Source organism: Myotis yumanensis, unplaced genomic scaffold, assembly GCF_028538775.1.
Source record: "Myotis yumanensis isolate MYYU_CA2020_CCGP unplaced genomic scaffold, mMyoYum1.0.hap1 SCAF_5, whole genome shotgun sequence".
Taxonomy (NCBI): Eukaryota; Metazoa; Chordata; class Mammalia; order Chiroptera; family Vespertilionidae; genus Myotis; species Myotis yumanensis.
Window position 1 is genome coordinate 74,036,887 of NW_027223756.1, and position 22,489 is coordinate 74,059,375.

General features: G+C 40.7%; 1 protein-coding gene across 1 annotated transcript in view; it reads left to right on the forward strand.

The window, feature by feature from the left end:
- The window catches only part of KIF13B (kinesin family member 13B), a 200,386-nt gene that overhangs the window by 53,993 nt on the left and 123,904 nt on the right, over positions 1-22,489 (forward strand). Inside the window, exons 3-7 of the mRNA XM_070415506.1 lie at positions 5,591-5,603; positions 9,111-9,171; positions 14,671-14,763; positions 16,747-16,927; positions 20,956-21,043. Of these exons, the coding sequence (XP_070271607.1) occupies positions 5,591-5,603; positions 9,111-9,171; positions 14,671-14,763; positions 16,747-16,927; positions 20,956-21,043 (436 nt within the window). The remainder of the gene's footprint in view (positions 1-5,590; positions 5,604-9,110; positions 9,172-14,670; positions 14,764-16,746; positions 16,928-20,955; positions 21,044-22,489) is intronic.

The following is a 22,489-nucleotide window of genomic DNA, read 5'->3' on the forward strand; positions in this document are numbered from 1 at the left end:
GCCTGTTTAGGATCGATCCCGGTGGGATTGGGCCTAAATGGGCAGTTGGACATCCCTAGAGGGGTCTCAGATTAGAGAGGGTGCAGGCTGGGCTGAGGGACACACCACGTCCCCCCCCCCCCCCCAAGGCATGAATTTTGTGCACTGGACCTCTAGTCCTATATAATAAAAGGCTAATATGCAAAACTACCAGTTGCTATGACATGCACTGACCACAAGGGGGCAGACACTCAATGCAGGAGCTGCCCCCTGGTGGTCAGTGTGCTCCTATAGAGGGAGTGCCGCTCAGCCAGAAGCCGGGCTCATGGCTGGCGAGCATAGCAGTGGTGGTGGGAGCTTCTCCCGCCTCCTCAGCAGTGTTAAGGATGTCTGACTGCTGGCTTAGGCCCGCTCCCCCTGGATGTCAGTCAGACATCCCCTAAGAGTTCCCGGACTGCGAGAGGGTGCAGGCCAGGTTGAGGAACTCCCCCCCGCCTCGAGTGTACGAATTTTGTGCACTGGGCCTCTAGTAGATTGATAAAATATGAAACCTTAGATAACTACAAATACTGAGAAAAGTAAAAATTATAAGACCTTTCTTTGCTTGGAGTCTAAGAGTATTTCAATAGTCTATCCAGCTGACCAATATGTTAAAAAGTTTATATCATGTGGCAAAATGATAGATAATACCTGGGCAGTAGAGATCGTTTTGACTTACAGGAATTGGGGAAGAAAAACTCTCTTTTGGTTAGGGCTCTTGTGGAAGGATTTTTGAGGTAGAATGAATTTGCTCTGAATTTTTCTCACATGAGTAGGACTTATATAAACAGTTGTTAGTGAGAGTGGCATTATCTGAGTGTAGGTCTGTGGAATACAGGAAGTTAACTAGCTGCTGGAGAGGAGGAATCTTCTAAGGGTGTGATGTGGAGTATGATGCACCACCTAGCTTGGTTAACCTCTGATGTACTAGTGTTCTGCAAGTGTCATTGATAGAAATGTTGAAATATACTAGTAACTTGTTGGATGCTTAATGTTCGTTTTTTTGTTGTAAATAAAAAGTTATATAAGTAATCTTGTGTAACATCTCATTCATTCTACATCCTCATTAGATGCTCTTCTATTCTCTCTTTAGATAATTCCACTGATGGGAACATACTGTTTCTTTTAAAAACAAAAACAAAAAAACAACCCACAGTGCTAATTACATTAAAGAGATATTCCCTCTTATTTTAACTTTCTCCAGCAGGTCCTGTTGGAGTTCTAGTCTCTGAAGTGACCTAGAAGAAGTCTGCTTTCCCCCTTACCCTAAGCGTGTGAGTCTTCTCACCTCTGAAGATGGGCATCATGTCTTCCTTTAGTCTGCTCTGGTCCAGGCTACATAGCTCCAGTGCTTTGATTTATTCTTTCAGTGATAGCGTTTTTAAACCCCTCTATATCCTGAACGCTATTCTCCAAAATACCCCACTCTATTACTGATACTTTAAAAATTAATTCTTCAAAATTGAATGGAGTATTCCAAATGCCGAAGAAACAGTGAATAGGGCTTTTAGTGATATTTGTACTTATTAAGTTGGCTAGATGAGCAAAGATTGATAAGCCTCCTTTGTGAATCTTGTCAGTATCTAAATTTTCAGTTGGGTCAGCTTTATTTTTTATGTGAAAAGCACACTGGGGGTGGGGTGACAGAAAAAGTGATGATCATCACACAGATTGTTGTTCGGTTGCTGGTACTGCCAGCTAAGTCCAAGAAAGCAACAACATCATTACGTAGTTTGGCTGTATTAGAATAGGCTCTTTGTGATGTATACATCCATAATAGATTGGGGTGGGGAGTGGGATCTTGTTAAAACAGAGATTCCAAATATTTCTAATTGTGAAGGTTTCAGAAACTTAAATCTTTAAAATTAAAAGAAGTGATGGTATTTGATATAATGTTTGATTTTGGTAGTTGACAGCAGTAATTGATTTATTACATCATTCTACTGACATTGCTTTGAGTTTTACACATACACAATACTTTGTGGTTTATTTTTGGACTCAACATCAGTTTTTTTTGTGTAATTGCCAGGAATGTTAATAAAAATGAACAAGATCACTAACATATATAAAATCATCACTAAGTTTCTTCTTCAGATGGTGGCATTCTAAATGTTAGGAATATAATTTGACTTAATTTTTTGGTGTGATTTATTATTTAAATAAGAAATGAGCATAAGCCAGATGAGTAAAAAGAAGGAAGTGAGTAGCTTATTCATAGATGCAACCAAATCATTTGTTGCTTTCAGGCTGTCCTCTTCCTAAAAAGCACATCCATCGATGTTGGTCCACCTGGGCTGTTAACATCTTCAGTAACTAGCCAGCCGTGGGCAAACTACGGCCTGCGGGCCGAATCCGGCCCGTTTGAAATGAATAAAACTAAAAAAAAAAAAGACCGTACCCTTTTATGTAATGATGTTTACTTTGAATTTATATTAGTTCACACAAACACTCCATCCATGCTTTTGTTCCGGCCCTCCGGTCCAGTTTAAGAACCCATTGTGGCCCTCGAGTCAAAAAGTTTGCCCACTCCTGAACTAGACAGTCACCATGTGGGAAGCAGCATTTGTTGCAGGCAGGACTCATCAATGGGTGCTAAGATTTGTGGATGAAAGTGTGGTGAGATATTGTATTTATGTAGTCTCAGTCTCCCCCACAAGAAAAATGTACAGAGGGAAAATTAATAATGTTACAATGGAGAAACCTAGCAGATCAACTGTAACCAAGTGGTCAGAGATTACCATCCTCAGTAATGAGGCAGGGACATCATCATGTGCCTCTGGTATGACGCACTGAGCAGGGCATGGCATTGCTTTTGTGCTTGCCAAAGTGCGTAACCTGAATTTAGTCATGAGGAAGCATTAGACAGACTCAGAGTAAGGGACATTCTACAAAGTAACTGGTCAGTACTCCTCAAGTGTCAGGGTCATGAGAGTCAAACTGTCCCAGATTGGAGGAGATGTGACAATTGTATGCGATGTATGATCCTGCACCAGAAAAAAGGCAGCAATGGGGCAGTTGGCAAAAAAAGGTTGGCTCTAGATCATTTAATAAATCTTGTTGATGGTTAATTTCCTGGTTTTGATCATTATAACTGATTATATGAGGTGTTAACATTTGAGGAAGCTGGATGAAGGGTAGACAGGAATTATTTGTACTATTTTTGGAACTTTTCCTAAGTCTGAAGGTATTTCAAAAATGAAGTTAAGCCACAGCCACAATATAAAGCAATTAAACTCAGCTGAGAAACTAAGACTTTCATGCTTTTACCTTGTGATGCCTCTTTTGATTGGTTAGGGGTGATTTTCCTTGCTTTCTAAATCTCCACTGTGATCTGGTTAGCTGAGGTTTCTTATTGAGGAACTTTGGGATAAGTGAGACATTGCAACTACATTTTGAAAGGTTTTGTTTAATTAATTAATTTACTTATTTATTTTTTGTACAGAGCTGTAATTACATCTTTGGGTTTCCAGTGGCTCTGTAGGTTATTTGAGCTTTACTGTTGTAGCCACCAGAATCCCTGACTGGAAACTTAGCCCTGTAATTAATTTACTAGTTTGTTTCTGTTTTTATTATTATATTCTAAATACAGGTTAATCCCATGAAGTCTGCTATGTGTCATATATTATCAAATTTAGTGCTTGTTGGTTGTTGCCTAGGAAGAGCTGATTTTTGTGTAAAACTATTTTATTTAAAATTGAAATATTATACCACATACCTTATTTTTCTCCCAGAAAAGACAGGTTGGAGTTTTTGTAAATAAAATGAATAAATAAACTTACATCGGCATAAGCACCAAGTGGTGATCTTTTATTGGGTAATAATTAGAATGGGGGAAATTAATACATGGAAAATATTTCTGTTAATGGAAGCAGTTATTAATATATGACTCATAGATTCTTAAATCTAGAAGAAACTTGACGCGGCTGTTTTGACCATTGTGGGAGAGGAAAAGAACATGGACTTGGGAGTCAGGAGACCTAGTTTTGCATCCCTCAGTCATTGCTGCTTATTATTGTATCTTGGACCGGTCGTTTAACTTTTCTGAGTCTTAAGTTTCTCATCTGTAAAACTGGAATAATAGTAGTGGTTTGCACAGTCATTGTGAGAATTAAGTGAAGTAGCATGCCATGTGCCTGGTCTAATGTGGGCGGTTCATGTGTGTTGGCTCTGTTCCAACCTCCAGCCAGGTTTATAACTAAGCTGTCTGCAATCAATGAGAATCTGCTTTGCCTCTAAAGACTATAAAAAGATGATAGCATATGTCAGTAACTTCTAGTGGTATTTCACAAGTCGTTTCCTAGGGACGGTTTCCCATATCTTTTATTCCAGAGAAATTATTTTCTTTTATATGTTAGCCACATTAGCTATTACTACAAAATCTATTAGACAACTGTCACTCATTTGTGAGATGTTCTTTTGTGTTTTAGTGTTCTTACTGAAATTGTCTAATACAAATAGCACATTGAAGTCATTTTAGGAGAAAATATTGTATGAGACAAAGGACAAGAAGATTTACAGACAGTTGGAGGGAAGCATTTTCATGTAATTTTCGGTTTGAGCTGGCATTTTGATCCTCTGAGAGAGACCAACTGTTCCCAAAGTTCCAGTCATTGTACCTGTTTCACTCTAGTTTCAAAAGTACTTTCATTTATTCTTCAGTTTCCTGATTTTGATATTGTACTGTTGGTTTGTAAGTGAACATCATTGTTTTTAGGAATTCTACACTGAAGAGTTTAGAGCTGAAGGAGCCTGTCTGTAACTTACTCTCAGATGGTTAAGAAAGAAATAATATTTGCGTTGTATATGTGTATGTGTATATATGTAGCTATATAGAGAGGAGAAGAATGGCTGGGAAGAATGATATATTAGCCATGGCAGTGTTAACAATTGGTGAATTTGGGTGAAGGGAGTTCCTTGTGCTTTCTTTATGATTTTACTCTAAGTTTGAAACTATCTCAGAATTACACTGGATTGAGTTATATTCCTGTACCTGAGGAGATGTAAGTGGCAGTTTTGGGAGGGAGGGATGTTAGAAGCAACTGAGGAAGCATAGAAAGTAAGTAATAAGTGAGTAATTCAGTAAATTCACTGGCAAAAATATTAGGTGTTCCTTTAACTTATTTTTCTTCAAATTCATTTTGTGTAGTAGGGCCTATGTAGAAAGAGAGGAAGCTGCTGCTGTATCAAAGCAGAGAAAACTAATTGGAAGTGAAATAAGATGATAAAAAGTAAAGATGCTTAAATATGTATTTATAAGACATATACAAGGATAAAAAAATGTATAAGGTTGAAATATTAGTATTTTAAAAATTAAAATAAAAATAATCTTTTTTCTAACATAGAGGCACAAGTTAGTTTTCTATAATTAGCACTCTACCCTACTAGTTAATCGATCCTATATTTTAAATTGCTCTTTGATTTTAAAATTAACATGTTGTAGTCTTAATAAAATTTTACATGATGTTTATTATCATTTTTTGCCCTTCAAAAAGAGTCTTTTAACTAACAAAGTTTTTCTTAAACTTTTCCCTTTTCTTTCATGTCAACAATGACATCTCTTTGGGGAACTCAGAAGCCAGCCAAAGGTAAGAGATTTGGTGTATTATGCGATGCTTGTTAAGATCTGGGGTGCATATTTTTGAGGTACTGGCAATTTTCTTCTCAAAAAGTATTTTCTCTTTGCCACTTCGGTAAAAGTAATCAGCCTATTCATAAATCCGAAGCTATTTATTGGCATAAGAGGAACTGGAGAGTTATGGAAAAACTGTATTTGTACTTTGACCAATTATGGCCAGTCTCCTGGCAACAGCAACACAGATTCCTTTTGTGCTCTGGTGTTCACCATGGATTGGCTCAAAACCTGTTCCAATCTGTGGTCAGAACTTCGCTAGGCAGACTCATCTTTGTTGCTCCCAAGACAGCTGGGGACACATTCTCAGGCCAACAGAAACCTGGCCTGGCCCACAGCTTCCTCAGAAGGGAACATGCTTTCATCTTAGATTTGAGCCCAGATTCTAAAGAAACTTCCTTGGGTTGCGTCAGTTCCTGTATCTCAGGGAATTTATAGGTGTGCCAAAGTGGGCACCAGAACTATATTTTTGAATTGACCATTCTCTGAAGTTACTTGAAACCTTCCAGGAAATTCAGATTTTTATCTGCATTCTTAGAATTTTTTTTTGAGTCCCTAGTTGAATTGTAATTCCATTCTCTATTATTGTTGCTAAAATATGTATAGGCCTGGCTATTTGGGACTCTGAATGATTAAAAAAATAGTTTAATATGGCACTCATTTCTTTATATATGTAAAACTAATTTTATTAGTTTTATGTCATTTTTTTCTATGTAAAGGTGCTGGATTATTATTTTTTTTATTGATTTTAGAGAGAGAGAGAGGAAGGGAGAGGGAAAGAAAGAAACATTGATGTGAGAGAGATCCATTGGTTGCCTCTGCATGCACTCTGACTGGGGATTAAACCTGAAACCTGGGCATATGCTCTGACCAGGAATTGAACTCGAGACCCTTCAGTGTATGGGACAACACTCCAACCAACTGAGCCACACTGGCCAGGTCTGTGTTGGATTATTTTTGTTTTCTTATTTTTTTGTTAGAGCAGGGGCTGGAGATTGCAGTAAAGATGTGAGGAGACATCATATGACTATTTTAAAACTATTCATGTTTTATTTAATTCAACTGTATATTAATGTTTAAAGAAAATGTGTTGATATAAAAACTATGGAAGAACCAACACCATGTTATTAACATTGGTTACCTCTAGGGAGTGGTATGATTGGTGAATGGGAGGCCTTTATTTTTTACTTTATGCTTCTGTTATTTGACTTTGTTATAATGAATGTCTGTTTCTTCTCTGTTACTTGAAAAAAAGTTTTTATTAGAATAGTTAAGGGAAAATGGTTGTTTAGAAAGAAAAGGGCTTGTCTGCTTTAGGAAATCCATGGCTGGAAAATTCTTATAATAATTTATAAAATTGCTTAAACTTAAAGAAGACCATTCAGTGTTGTTAGTAAATATGAATTAAGCGTTCATTAGTTTCCAACTTTGTACCAGGCTGTGGGGCTCTCAAAAAATTGGGGGAATAAAACTCATTTAGCCTCGAAGTAGAGAGCCTACTGGTGAACAGACTGCTGGCTCAAAGGCTGGTTCAACTCCCAGCCCCTCCTCCTGCCAGCCATCAGTTTCTTAACTTCTTTGTACCTCGATGTCCTTTGTACCTCAGTGGCCTAGCATGGACTTATCAGCTATTATTATAGTTACTTTAGTGATAGCTTCTCATCTGGAATTGAGAATAAGAAATTCAGTTGTTTAAGGAATCCCTAAATTAAAAAGAGCGAGAAAAGAAACCAACTCATAATAATGGAGAGAGGACTGCCTTTTAGAGCCCAGTCCTTGATAAGTATACAGGTATGGTGATGGAACCTGAGGCGCTCAGGTTCCCAGAGAAGAATCAGGATGGTTCCTACTTAACCTTATTAAGAATAGAAGTAAATAAAATGATCAGAGATGAGAGTTGAAAGGTAAAACAGAAGAAACTTAATTTGAGCTTCACATTTTATTTCATCTTAGCCTGGCTGAAATGATTCTCACCCTGGCTGATGAATGTACTTGGAAAAGCAGCCCCTACCTGATATTTTTATACACAGACCTTGGGGACGACCTTCCACCTTCCTTCTTCTTTTCGTCTTCTCCCTGTTGAAGAATTGCTAACATAGTGAACCATCACCATTATTGATAGATACATGTTTTGCTTTGGAAAAAAGTTGCAGCTGGGTGGTAGCTTCTGGGCTCCAGGGCTCCTGCCTCTTGGGTGTTTTAAGCTCCTGAGCTTCGGCTTGCCTTTCTGGCCTGTGTTTTCCATCACTGCCCCTTCCCAGGGAGCACATGCCTCCTCTGCCTGCTGTTTTGCACAAAAATGGGTGTTCTGATCTTTCCCTTCTTGAAGGTGTTTTTATTTTTATTTCTTTTTAATTAATTAATTTATTTCTAGATACCAGGCACAGAACGACGATGCTCTGGCCGGGCTGTATAGATTTTTTGTACAAATATGGGATCATGGTCTAGACTTTCATAACTTTTATGTTAATATATGAACTTTTTCTTATTAGTCTTTTACATCTTAAAGCTATACAAAATTGCACATGGATGTGTAATAATTTATTTAAAGAACCTGCTATTTTATAGCTATTTGCAACTTGCTATAGTAATCATCTATACATTTTATTTTATTTTTTATTTTTTGTAAGGGAACATTTATTTGGTAAATCACAGAGGTAGAAAAGGAATTCCTAGAAGAAATGGGCTTAGGACAGTGATGGTGAACCTTTTGAGCTCGGTGTGTCAGCATTTTGAAAAACCCTAACTTAACTCTGGTGCCGTGTCACATATAGAAATTTTTTGATATTTTCAACCATAGTAAAACAAAGATTTATATTTTTGATATTTATTTTATATATTTAAATGCCATTTAACAGAGAAAAATCAACCAAAAAAATGAGTTTGCGTGTCACCTCTGACATGTGTGTCATAGGTTCGCCATCACTGGCTTAGGAAAACAAGCTTTAGAGGTAAAGGAAGGGCCATGGAGCTTGGGAGTGAGGAAGGTGCTTGGGGCAGGGAGGAAGAGGGAGAAAGGAAAGGGAAAGGCACAGGCGAGCTCTCAGAAAGGAGAGTGCCTACATTTTATTTTTAAGGAAATCTTTGTTTTCTTTCAGAAAATAAAAATGTGGAGACTACATAAAAGCAGAAAGAAGAAAACAAAGAATACAAATCTTATGCAGAAATACACTTTATGTATATTTGTGTGTATAATAGCCATCTTATTGTGCATATTGTTTTGTAACCCCCTCTTTTTTTCTTACTCACATTGTGAAGTTTTCCATATGAAATAAAATTTATATCATCTATTGGGTGCTTAGTTGTGCATTGTAAGACTATAATTTAATAATCTTCATTCTGAGACAATGTTTTTATTTCACTATTATGAACAGTGTTACCAATGTTATAAGTATGTTAAGGTTTTGTTCTTTTTCAAAAGGTTTTGCTTTTAATACACACTATTATTTTTATTTTTCAACAGGTGTTTGCATACGATCATTGTTTCTGGTCTATGGATGAATCTGTCAGAGAAAAGTATGCAGGTAAGATCTATTAACTGCTGATAATACAAAAAAGGTGTCTTAATGGTTTTTTTCTATAAATTATCAGTATTATTTTGTGTAACTTTAAAAACTGTGTAGAGAATTTCCTCTAGTCTTTGCTGTTAGAGTTTTTGTATTGGTTGGGAAATGGGAGCTTCACAGTGAGCTGTTCTTGGTTTAAGGTGATCAAGTTAGAGTGATAGGACACATGGTTGAGGTTATCTTACATGTATTCGAGGCCTTATGTGGCACCAGTCGTACACAGTAGCCACTTAGAGTCCCTTAGATGTCTGTGATGTGGTCTAGAGAGGCAGTTTGGTGTAACGAATGCAAAGTCACGGAGAAAATGAAACCTTGAGTTTAACCCAGGTCCTACTTCTGACTGCCTCTGTGACTTTGAGTAAATCACTTACTCTTTCAGTGTTCTGTTTTCTGTCTCTATTGAAGAGGAATGTACAACGTTCTTTGTAAATTTGCTCTGGAATTCTGTTATTCTGTTGCTCTCTTTGAGATGACTGTCTCAAGCCCCCTTTCACCGCAAGTTTAGGACTACAGTGATAGCCTTTTATTTCCTTTATTCCTAACTGCTTACCCCACCTGTTTCTAAGCAATCACTCTTAAATATTGATTGTCATATTGTATTGACTTTTATCATGAGAAACAGCAGTTCTACAGCTGTTTCAAAAAGTTAAGGTCAATTTGGTCTAGCTGGTCCAATGATGACTTTAAAGAATGCTTCAGTGTCGGAAGTATGTTGATGATGTACTAATCTGGTAAATTAACTAGGAAGTGAGGCATAATGGAATGCTATTTATAGCATTTAAAACATAACAAACATAACAGCATCCAGGCCTCTCATATTTAAAGTGTGTCCAGATCCCACTTCCAGTTTGTGAGGGCAGAGGTGTTTCCCCAACACCGCCACCAAAGAATGCTGCAGACACCAGGTGCATGTCCTACAATTCAACTCCATTCTGACACAGTCTACCTGGAGATAGCATCAGATCCCACAGGTTAAGGGTTCGCTCCTACAAGACTGCCCCCACCCCCACACCTCACTTCAGACACCAATCACAAGTCCAGGTTGTTACCTGTGCTTCTGACCAACCAGGTGTAGATTAGAGGTTCCAGTGATTCCCCTCCTTGGACCAGAAACACCAGTTGCAAGTTCAGGTTGTTACCTGTACTTCAGACCAATTGACTCCATATATATATATATATTTAAAGAGTGAGAGAGATATAAACATCAATGAGAGAGAGACATCAATCAGCTGCCTCCTGCATGCCCCCTTCTGAGGATGGAGGCCAAAACCCAGGCATGTGCCCTGACCAGGAATCAAACTAGTGACCTCTGGTGCATGGGCTCACGCTCAACCAACTGAGCCACACCGGCTGGTCCAATCTATATATATAAAAGCCTAAGCGACTGGTCGACCAGTTGCTGTGATGTGCACTGACCACCAGGGGCCAGTCAACTTGGACAGATGAAAAGAGAAACAGGTGATTGAATCTATGAAAGATCGCAAGCAGGTGGGTCTGAGCTGCAGTTTGCATTGGGAGGCCATGCCTTCGGCCCAAATTCCGCCACTCCCCAGACACCATTCCGGAGGCGCAGTGCTCCCCGACTCCCGTCAACCCCTCCAGCTGCGTCCTCCGTGGGCATCTGGGACTGAGGGATAGAGAGAGGGGAAAAAAGAGACCACGAACTCTGTTCCTAGTGCCCACCTCCTCCTATCAGACCAGAGCCACCCCAGGACTTGCAGGATGGCACGCAAAGTGGGCGGCCTAGCTGTGCAGTTACTGTAACTCCCTGGTCTGCCCTGGGCGCCCCTCGGGCACTCACCCCATTTCTCTGAGCCTCAGTCTGCACCGCTAGCGAGGCTGCGGGAGCTCCACCCTAGGGACCCACTTCTTTATAGCTGGGTGCAGCAGACCAGGAGATGGCGAGGGGTGGTGGTGGAAGATGGGGGCAGACGCTCAGCTGACTGGGATGAGCAGGGCCCGGATGAGTGGGAGCGGTTCCTCCCCAGCCGCCTGCCGCCTCGCGCACTGCTACATCCCTTGGGGGATGTTGGATGTTAGATTCAGCCCAATCCCCGCAGGCCATGCTGAGGGACCCCACCGGTGCACAAATATGTGCACCGGGCCTCTAGTTGGCTATATATCAGAGGTTTCCATCAACTCCTCCTTGGGTTTGATTAATTTGCCAGAGTGGCTCATAGAACTCAGAGAAACATTTTACTATAGGTGACCAGCTTATTATTCAAAGGTATAACTCAGGAACAGACAGATGGAAGAGATACATAGGGCAAGGTATGGTAAAGGTCATATAGATCCCATGTTCTCTACAGGTACACCATTCTCCCCAAATTTCCATGTGCTCACCAACCTGGAAGCTCTCCAAACCCTGTCCTTTTCTGTTTTACTAGAGGCCCAGTGTACGAAATTTGTGCACTTGGGGGTGGGGAGTCCCTTAGCCCAGCCTGTGCCCTCTCAGTCCAGGAGCCCTTGGGGGATGTCCGACTGCTGGCTTAGGCTCACTCCCTACCACCGCTGTTACACTTGCCAGCCATGAGTCCTGCTTCTGGCTGAGCAGCGATCCCCCTATAGGAGCGCACTGACCACCACGGGGGCAGCTCCTGTGTTGAGCATCTGCTCCCTGGTGGTCAGTGTGCATTATAGCGACTATTCGTTTCTCCATTTGGTCGATTTGCATATCAGCCTTTTATTATATAGAATTAGAAGCTTCAGTACATGATTGATTAAATTATTGGCCATTGATGATCGATTCTATCTCCGGTTCCTCTCTTCTCCCCAGAGGGGAGGTGGACTGAAAGTTCCAAACCTCTAATCACATGATTGGTTCTCCTGCCAAGCACCCCCATCCCTGGGTGCAGCCTGAGAGTAACCTCATTAACATAACAAAAGACATATAACTTTTGACACTTAGGAAATTCCATTTGAGTTACAAAAAATATATTTCTTTTTTTTTTTTTTTTTCCACTTCTTTGTACGTTTTTTTTTTTTTTTTTTTTATAATTTTTATTTCTTAAAGTATTACAAAGAGTATTACATATGTCTCCTTTTTCCCCCCCATGACATTCCCCCGGCCCCTACCCCCCGCCCCCCCCCCGCCCCGTGTCTTGTGTCCATTGGTTAATCTTATATGCATGCATATAAGTCCTTCAGTTGGTCTCTTAATCCCCCCCCCCCCAACCCTCCCCAGGCTCCCCATTGTAGTTTAACATTCTGTTCAATGTTGCTCTGCTTCTGTATCTACACCTGTTCATCAGTCCATACTGGTCCCCTTTATTTGTCCCAACCTCACTGGAGTAGTCTCAACCTCACCAGGGCCGTCTGAGCCTCACCAGGGCCATTTCAACCTCACCGGGGTCGTCCCTACCTCACGGGGGCCGTTTCAACCTCACCGGGGTCGTCCCTACCACACCAGGGCCGTTTCAACCTGACTGGGGTTGTCTCTACCACACCGGGGCTGTTTCAACCTGACCGGGGTTGTCCCTACCACACCGGGGCCGTTTCGACCTGACTGGGGTCGTCCCTACCTCACGGGGGCCGTTTCAACCTGACCGGGGTTGTCCCTACCACGCCGGGGCCGTTTCGACCTGACTGGGGTCGTCCCTACCTCACGGGGGCCGTTTCAACCTGACCCGGGTTGTCCCTACCACGCCGGGGCCGTTTCAACCTGACTGGGGTCGTCCCTACCTCACGGGGGCTGTTTCAACCTCACCGGGGTCGTCCCTACCTCACGGGGGCCGTTTCAACCTGACCCGGGTTGTCCCTACCACGCCGGGGCCGTTTCGACCTGACTGGGGTCGTCCCTACCTAACGGGGGCCGTTTCAACCTGACCGGGGTTGTCCCTACCACGCCGGGGCCGTTTCGACCTGACTGGGGTCGTCCCTACCTCGCGGGGGCTGTTTCAACCTCACCGGGGTCGTCCCTACCTCACGGGGGCCGTTTCAACCTGACCGGGGTTGTCCCTACCACGCCGGGGCCGTTTCGACCTGACTGGGGTCGTCCCTACCTCTCGGGGGCCGTTTCAACCTGACCGGGGTTGTCCCTACCACGCCGGGGCCGTTTCGACCTGACTGGGGTCGTCCCTACCTCACGGGGGCTGTTTCAACCTCACCGGGGTCGTCCCTACCACGCCGGGGCCGTTTCGACCTGACTGGGGTCGTCCCTACCTCACGGGGGCCGTTTCAACCTCACCGGGGTTGTCCCTACCACACCGGGGCTGTTTCAACCTGACCGGGGTTGTCCCTACCACGCCGGGGCCGTTTCGACCTGACTGGGGTCGTCCCTACCTCACGGGGGCTGTTTCAACCTCACCGGGGTCGTCCCTACCTCACGGGGGCCGTTTCAACCTGACCGGGGTTGTCCCTACCACGCCGGGGCTGTTTCGACCTGACTGGGGTCGTCCCTACCTCACGGGGGCCGTTTCAACCTGACCGGGGTTGTCCCTACCACGCCGGGGCCGTTTCGACCTGACCGGGGTTGTCCCTACCACGCCGGGGCCGTTTCGACCTGACTGGGGTCGTCCCTACCTCTCGGGGGCCGTTGCAACCTGACCGGGGTTGTCCCTACCACGCCGGGGCCGTTTCGACCTGACTGGGGTCGTCCCTACCTCTCGGGGGCCGTTTCAACCTGACCGGGGTTGTCCCTACCACGCCGGGGCCGTTAAAAATATATTTCTTAAAAAAATCAAAATATTCATGACTTGAGTTTGAATGGCTTATTTGACCCTATTATTTATGTTCATGGTAGAAAGCTAGAAGAAATTTTCAATATCTTCCACTCTGTCCTAGCTGGTATATATTATGAACCCTGTAATTTAAAATTGCCACTGAGTAAAGAAAAAAAAGAGTCCCTGGAGAATTGCTGCTAGTCACCATAGACCACTGGTTTCAAAACCTTGGAGACAAAAGTAAAACAGGCTACCCGTGAATTATAGAGAGACTTGAAATTTTGTTCCAGAGTAGTATTTTCTGCCTGGTAAGACTATTTTTGCCTTAACAGCTTGTTTAAAAAATAAAAAAATAAACGTTTCCAGTGAAAAAATTACTGAGGAAAAGGAGAGGAAATTTATATATGTATGATTGTTTTGAACTCAGTATCTATTGAATAAAGCATTAGCTGAGGGGTATATAGTTAATTTCAGTTCCACCTAGGTCCCAAGGTTAAATTTCAGATATTTGTAATCACAGTTTACTGAATTAGTAGTTCATTAGCTTTTTAAAGCATTGCAGAAGATTTTTGGCCAGTGTTTATTGGGAACTTTTTACTCATTTTGTCTCAGGTACTAACTAGAAATATCCTGAAGAACATTAGTCTTTGGAAGCATTCATCAAATTTAAAAGTATTTTTTTGGAGAGAAGCTGAAAAAAAAAAGTGCATTTTTCAGGTGTTTATTTTTAAACTGTTCATGTGTAGTTTTGTCTTAAAACATCCTTTCTTTTTCTCTTTCTTTCTCTCTCTTTTAGGTCAAGATGATGTTTTTAAGTGCCTTGGAGAGAATATTCTTCAAAATGCTTTTGATGGCTACAATGCATGTGTCTTTGCCTACGGACAGACTGGTAATATTAAATGATATATGTTGTTGTTGTTTTTAAAAAAATATATTTTACTGATTTTTTACAGAGAGGAAGGGAGAGGGATAGAGTTAGAAACATCAATCAGCTCAGCTGCCTCCTGCACACATCCTACTGGGGATGTGCCCGAAACCAAGTTACATATCCTTGACCAGAATCGAACCTGGGATCCCTCAGTTCACAGGCCGACGCTCTATCCCCTGAGCCAAACTGATTAGGGCTGTTGTTGTTTCTTTTAAGCTTTAAGGATTATGATAGAAAATATACCAAAAAGGATGCATATTGTAGCATCTTATCAGTTATGATGGATAAGGAGCATTTTGACTTCTGTACCTCTGTGGTCACTGTACTTAAAGTGAAGGAGTCACTGTTTTAAGGGTATATTGTACCCTTGTCCAATTGAAAACTGTTCTTCACGGAAAAATGCTTATGATATTGTTAAGAGGCAGAGTGTATAGTATTATAAGGGCGGTGGCTCTGATCCAGGTTATCCCAGCTCCAGCCCTGTTTCTGCCATTGACTAGCAGTGAAACTTGCCCCTCAGTTCACTTGTCTGTAAAATGTTGATAATTATAAACCTTTCTTATTGGGTGGGTTGTCACAATGAGTTAACATGTGAAAACTTTTAGGAAAGGCCTGGTACATAAGAAGTGATGTATTAGCCCAGGTAGCATGGCTCAGTGGTTGAGTGTTGACCTATGAACCAGAAGATTCCTGGTCAGAGCACATGCCCGGGTTTTGGGCTTGATCCCCCGTGTGGAGCATGCAGGAGGCAGCCAATCAGTGATTCTTTCTCATCATTGATGTTTCTATCTCTCTCTCCCTCTCCCCCTCCCTTCCTCTCTGAAATCAATAATTTTATATATATGTATAAATATATATAAAAGAAGTGGTGTATTAGTTTTAGATATTATGATAATGAGATAAAGTGTCAGGTGACAAAAGCAGCAACTTGTGTTTAAAAGTGTGTTTATAGGCCATGGCCAGGTAGCTCAGTTGTTTAGAGAGTTGTCCCAGTACGCCACGGTTGCGGGTTCAATCCCTGGTCAGGACACATGCAAGCATCAACCAATCTATAATAATAAAAGCATAATATGCTAATTAGACTGGACAGCTGAATGACCTTCCGGACCAAGCCGGAGCTGCAAGGCCTAGACAGCCTCCCCGGCTGCGAGGGTCGAGCCCCTTGCATGAATTTTGTGCATCGGGCCTCTAGTAAATGCATAAATAAGTAGAACAACCAATCAATGCTTCTCTCTCTCTCTCTCTCTCTCTCTCTCTCTCTCTCTCTCTCTCTCCTATCTCTTTTCTCTCCCTTTCTTCTCTCTCCCTCCCCTCTCACTCTCCCTTCCTTTCCCTCTGTCAAATCAATAAATAAAAAAATATAAAAGTATGTTTATAAAATCACTGCTACTAAAAAAAGAAACAGAATTATACTAAAGAGTGTGATTGCTTGGATTTTTTTTTCCTTTCTATTTTCTGGTGTTTTCTACATTGTCTTTAATGAATATGTATTCTTGATACAATGGAGAAAATAATTTTATGGTAGGAAAAGATTACTCTGGTTTCTACACTGTAGTCAAGGGTAGTAGGTTACTTTGCTCTGGGGATAACATACTTTTTGCGGTATGGTTAGTGGTTGAGAGTAGGCACAATAGTATTATTGATCATAAGGATCTTCCCTGTTGATTTTAGAAAACTATTTTCCAGTCCTTTTGTAATTTTTTAAACTCTGAAGATGCTTAAAGAAGTTTTTGTTTTCTTCTTGAAGGATGTTTACTTTTGACTTTTCCACGTGCAGTAGGAAAGCTTCTGTACTTAATAGTCTCATCATTATATTTGGGTATATTTCTTATTTTATTTAGGGCATTTTCCTAAGTGCTAGTAATTTATTTTGAGCATTGGAAAGAGGTTTATGTATTTCAGCTTCTCAAAGCAACAGTAATAACTGCAATTTTCATTTTTTAGGATCTGGAAAATCTTATACCATGATGGGCACAGCTGACCAACCTGGATTAATCCCAAGACTTTGCAGTGGACTCTTTGAACGAACTCAGAAAGAGGAAAATGAAGAGCAGAGTTTTAAAGTAGAAGTGTCCTATATGGAAATTTATAATGAAAAAGTCAGAGACCTTCTTGATCCCAAAGGGTAAATGACTTTGAAACTTTACTATTATAGTTTTATGGACTAAAATTTAAATTGACTTAAGTAAAATTTTTTACATTGAACTCTAGCAGAGAGTTTTTTTACCTAGTTATGTGTGATTTTATCTAGATTCCTAGTTACTGTTTTTGTGATTTGCTGTTAGTTGCACTGAGTGGCTTTCTGCAGCCAATTCTGGGCTTTTGAAGTTTGGGCTGAGATGGGGCAGGGAAGTGTGGGTGAGCAGCACCTGTTTGGGTCATACTGCCTTCCTCATATACATCTTCATTACTTAGTTTCCAGATAACTGGTATCCTTAGTCAAGTAGGTAATTATTGTTTTTTTAACCAAGAAATTTCAGGAGGAAATCAGCTGTTTGTTTATAGGCTGTGGAGAGAGAGACAAAGGGATATGAAACCTGGACTCTAGGATCATTAATCTTAAAGATTCCTAGGTTGTTAAAAAGTCCCAATTTATGGCATAGACTTTGAAATAAAAGTGGCTCAGAAGTATTAGAAAGCCTTAAAAATGTTGTCCTCACTCTGCAGTCATATCTGAACCTAATGGGGAAGATAAGAGGTATCTGAGGAAATCTGTTCATTGCACACAGCATTTTCTGAATTCTGATTTTAGGGAAGTGTAACAGTGAGAGAAAGAAACAGATAATAACCACAGCTTGTGGCTTGTGGATGTAGAAACAGTGTCTAGGAGGTCAAAGAGCCAAATGAGCTGAGGCTTACAGAAAGTGCAGAGGGTAACGAGGGGACAGTGAGTTCTGTTTGGATGAAGATGGTCAAGGAAAGATGGTCTTAGAGGCAGTGAATGATAGTGATTCATTGAGACCATTGCTCAATCAAAATGAGCATCTTTGCCCGGAGAAGGGAAGATTCACTAGAGCAGCGGTTCTCAACCTGTGGGGCGCGACCCCTTTGGGGGTCGAACGACCCTTTCACAGGGGTCGCCTAAGACCATCGGAAAACACATATATAATTACATATTGTTTTTGTGATTAATCACTATGCTTTAATTATGTTCAATTTGTAACAATGAAAACACATCCTGCATATCAGATATTTACATTACAATTCATAACAGTAGCAAAATTAGAGTTTTGAAGTAGCAACAAAAATGATTTTATGGTTGGGGGTCACCACAACATGAGGAACTGTATTAAAGGGTCGCGGCATTATGAAGGTTGAGAACCACTGCACTAGAGGGTGCTTGATGAATTTTGTGCTGAGTAGGAATTTGTTGACAGAGAAGTCAGGTGAGAACCATTCAAGCACAGGGATAGCCCATGCCAAGCATGTTTGGAGAAATCCCTGGTTTGGAGAGTGACCAGCTGTCCAGTGTGACTGGAGGGCAGGATGCATGGAAGTCAGAATAGGGCACAAAAGGAGGCCAGACTTAGGAAGGTTATGGCCTGAGCACCCACATCTTGTTGAATATTGTGCCCTCGTACTTTTTCTGGCTCTACCCTGAGAACTTTCTCTTGCACTTTCATCTCTGTGAGGACCATCATTTTCTTAGAAATCCAGCCTAGACCTACTCAGAAGTTTTTAGCTGGCTTCATTCTTGTGTTTTGTATCCCACAGTACATGTGCGGCATAGCTTAAACTTTATCTACAGTTTTTTCATGGTCTTTAATAATTTCTTATATGTGTGTCTTGTGTATAGCTTAGTAATTAACAGCTTGGGCTTTGGATTTATCTAGCTCTGATATAGGCCCATTAATTGTTACCTATTGATCAAGGTCCTTATGCTTTTTAGGCCTCATCTATAAAGAGGGTATGATAATATTACAGAATATCTCAGAGGCTGTTGCAGGTAGACTGGGACGCTACACTTGAGGCCTTAGAACCTTTATGATGCATAGTAAGTGCTCAATAAGTATTAGCTGTTGTTATTGTTGTCTCCCCGATGGAAGTTCTTGAAGTTTTTTATAGTGTTTCTGAACAGTTGAAGTAAATAGATAAAAACTATAAAAGTGAGCCCTAGCCGGTTTGGCTCAGTGGATAGAGTGTTGGCCTGTGGACTGAAGGGTTCCAGGTTCGATTCTGGCCAAGGGCATATGCCTGGGTTGCGGGCTCGGTTCCCTGGACGTGCGGGAGGCAGCCCATCAATGATTCTCTCTCATCATTGATGTTTCTATCTCTCCCTTCCTCTCTGAAATCAATAAAAATATAATTTAAAAAAAAACTATAAAAGTGATATTTTTTTCAGTGAAAGACTATTTGAGAGAACTTTGCTTTGTTATTCAAGGACTAATTTTATTAATTCTGCATGTACTATGTGTAATAATGTAATTCTGTTTTATTTATTTATTTTTCTTAGTCCTCACCCAAGGATATGTTTTTATTGATTTTTAGGGAGAGAGAAAGGGGAGAGAGAGGTAAAGAGAGGTAAAGAGAGAGAGTGAGAGGGAGAGAGAGAGAGAGAGAGAGAGAGATGAGAAAGAAACAATGACCAGTTGCTTCCTGTATGCACCCTGACTGGGAATCAAACTCCAAACCTAGGTATGAGCCCTGGCAGGGAATCGAACCTGCAACCTTTTGGTGTACCGGACAATGCTCCAACCAACCAAGCCACCTGGCTAGGGCATAATGTAATTATGTTTTACTCAGGAGATAATACAGTACACATTATCTTTAAGATAAAGGGAAAGGAAAAAGAATATATCCTGAAGTCAGAACTAAGTTAAATAATTGTTCTATGTCTACTTTATGCAGTTTCATCATAGTAAGCAAAGTTTTTAGTGGTTGATTCTAGGCTACTAAAAGAATCCAAATCACTAAAAAATATTAAGTTAAACAAAATAAAAATCACTTGTAATCTCACCATCAAATTTTTTACATTGTAATGATTTTATTTTTTAAAGCGTTTTTTTGAGATATAATTCACAATCAATCATCAGCAAATATTCTTAACATTTTGGGTTGATATCATTAACTGTGCTGTATGCTCTAGATTTTTGGCAGATGTCCTTCACTGCATTTATAGTTCTTTGTTTGCTAAGAGTCTTACTTATTTTTTAACTAGAGGCCTGGTGCACGAAAATCGTGCACTGGCGGTGAGGGGTCCTTCAGCCCGGCTGGTGCCCTCTCAGAGTCCAGGACGGGGAGCGGACCTAACCTGGCAGTCAGACATCCCTCTAGCAGTCCAGGACCCCTCGCTCCTTACTGCCCGCCTGCTCGCTGCTCCTTACCACTCGGCTCGCTGCTCCTTAGTGCTGCTGTGGAGGTGGGAGAAGCTCCTGCCACCGTGCTGCACTCATCAGCTGTGAGCCCGGCTTCTGGCTGAGTGGCGCTCCCCCTGTGGGACCACACTGACCACCAGGGGGCACACATCTACCCTTTGGTGGTCAGTGCGCATCATAGCAGCCGGTTGTTCTGGTTGTTTTGCCATAATGGTTGCTTAGGCTTTTATTATGTAGATCATAAATGAGTACTTAATTTTATCGAATATTTTTCCTACATTTATTGAAATGACTGTATGTGTTTCTCCCCCCCCCCCCCCCCGCCCATTAGTCTATCAATGTAGTAAAGGCCATGAATCTTTTTCCAGTACAAAAAAAAAACACAAAAACTGGAAACCCCGAGATAAGCCCAATTTTAAGTTTTTAAATCATCATCAAATTCATTATTTGTCGTCTTTTGTCTTTATTCATGACCGAGAGGTTGGTATGTAATTTTCCTTTCTTGCACAGTTAACATTTATTGAGTTTCTGCTCTCTGTCCCACATTCTGTGAAATCACAAGTAGACTGTTTGTATTTATTTGACTTGGCATTCTTTGTGGTAGCAAATAGACATCCCACAGTGTACCCTTTTGAGAGATGTGATATTTTACCACATTGTGAAGTGTTTGTTACCAGTCAAGATTTTAAATTTTGGTTTAAATTCTTCTGGGATCAAGTCAGTGGTTTTATTTTTTTTGGAGCTTTGTTGAATTTAATATGTATTTTATGGAGCACAGTTTAATGCTTTAAAAAATAGGTTATTGTTTAAAAATAATTTCTTTGTTTTTAATGCACAGAAGCCGTCAAACGTTAAAAGTCAGAGAGCACAGTGTGTTGGGACCCTATGTCGACGGACTTTCTAAACTGGCTGTCACAAGCTATAAGGTAACAACATACTTTATGTAATTCGGTGTAGCAGTTTTTTATTTAATTTGTGATTATCATTATTTTTGAAATTTAAAAAGTTACAGCAGTGTCACTTAATAAACTACTTTTTACATAATTTTTTACTTAAAAAGCTGTATATGGCTGTCAGGACAGTTTAATTGTGGAAGAAGGTGTACATTTGCGAGACATACCTATTCCTCTATTGTAAGATACACTTTTTGGGGGGTTTTACAAGCTCTAAAATTGTGATGTTCCTTACAATGATAAATATCAGCTTTTTGTCCTCCCTGAGAGTACATAAAATAGTGAAGTTGCTTATGATTGAGTGGATATAATGAGATACAATGTACGAGGTGAGAAGATGGAATTCAAAGCCTGTTTCTAATATGAGAGAATCACTGCCTTTAGCTAGTTCTTGTCATTTTCAAACTCAGGGTTCTGCTTTGTGTGAATCCATCGGTCTTTGCGCACTGGGGAAATGGGGGTGGGGTGACATGCTGTGATGTAATGTACATTGAAGTGAGAGTCTGAGAATGTTGATCCAGTGACACTTAATCCTTTTGTTCAATTTCTGTTTGACTCTGGGTTCTTTATTCCACCTCACCTATCCTCTTTGTCCTAATTTTCAAAATGGAAATTAGTTTTATAGTCTTGACTGTCTGATGAGGTAGGTTCATTTGTTTCTTTGTTCATTAATGAATTCTATCATTTGGTCAATGACACTTCGCTTAGTAAATATCTGTTGAATACCTGTCATGTGCCAGGCATTGTGCTAGATGCTGAGGATATAAAAAAGAGAATGAGATGGTCCATTACCTCAAGCTGCTTACAGATGTTATAAAGTTATTATGAAACAACATGGTTTTAAGTGCTGTGGTAGATGCATATTCGAGGAGGGGTACCTAACTTAAATGGATATGTAGGTGTCTGTGAAGGCTTCCTGGAGGAGATCAAATGGGATAATGTATGTGAAAGTCTTTGAGAACTGTAGAGCAGCGGTCGCCAACCTTTCGGGCTCATGGACCACCAGTGGTCCGCGGACCACCGGTTGGCGACTGCTGCTCTAGAATATGTCTATAAATGTTAGGTATTGTTGGTGTATTAATTATGATCATTTGAGAGCATATTTATGCAACATTGGAGAGCAAGATTGTTTTGAAAGCTCAAAGGAGATTGTATGTTAAAAAAATTAAAAGGCTCAATACAGAGTTCATGCATGAGGCAACAGAGTAGAGACCAGTGAATAAATGTAGGCTAAATAGGATAAACTTTTACGTTAAACCTTAGGATTGTCAGATTTAATGGGTCTAAAGTGGATTTAGAATGGATCTAGAACATTGTCATTTTTCCATTGTGGTGCCTATTTATATATCTTTTTACAGTTAATATTTTTACTCTGAGGCATTTTATTTATAATGTTGACGTTTTCCTTAAGCATTATTT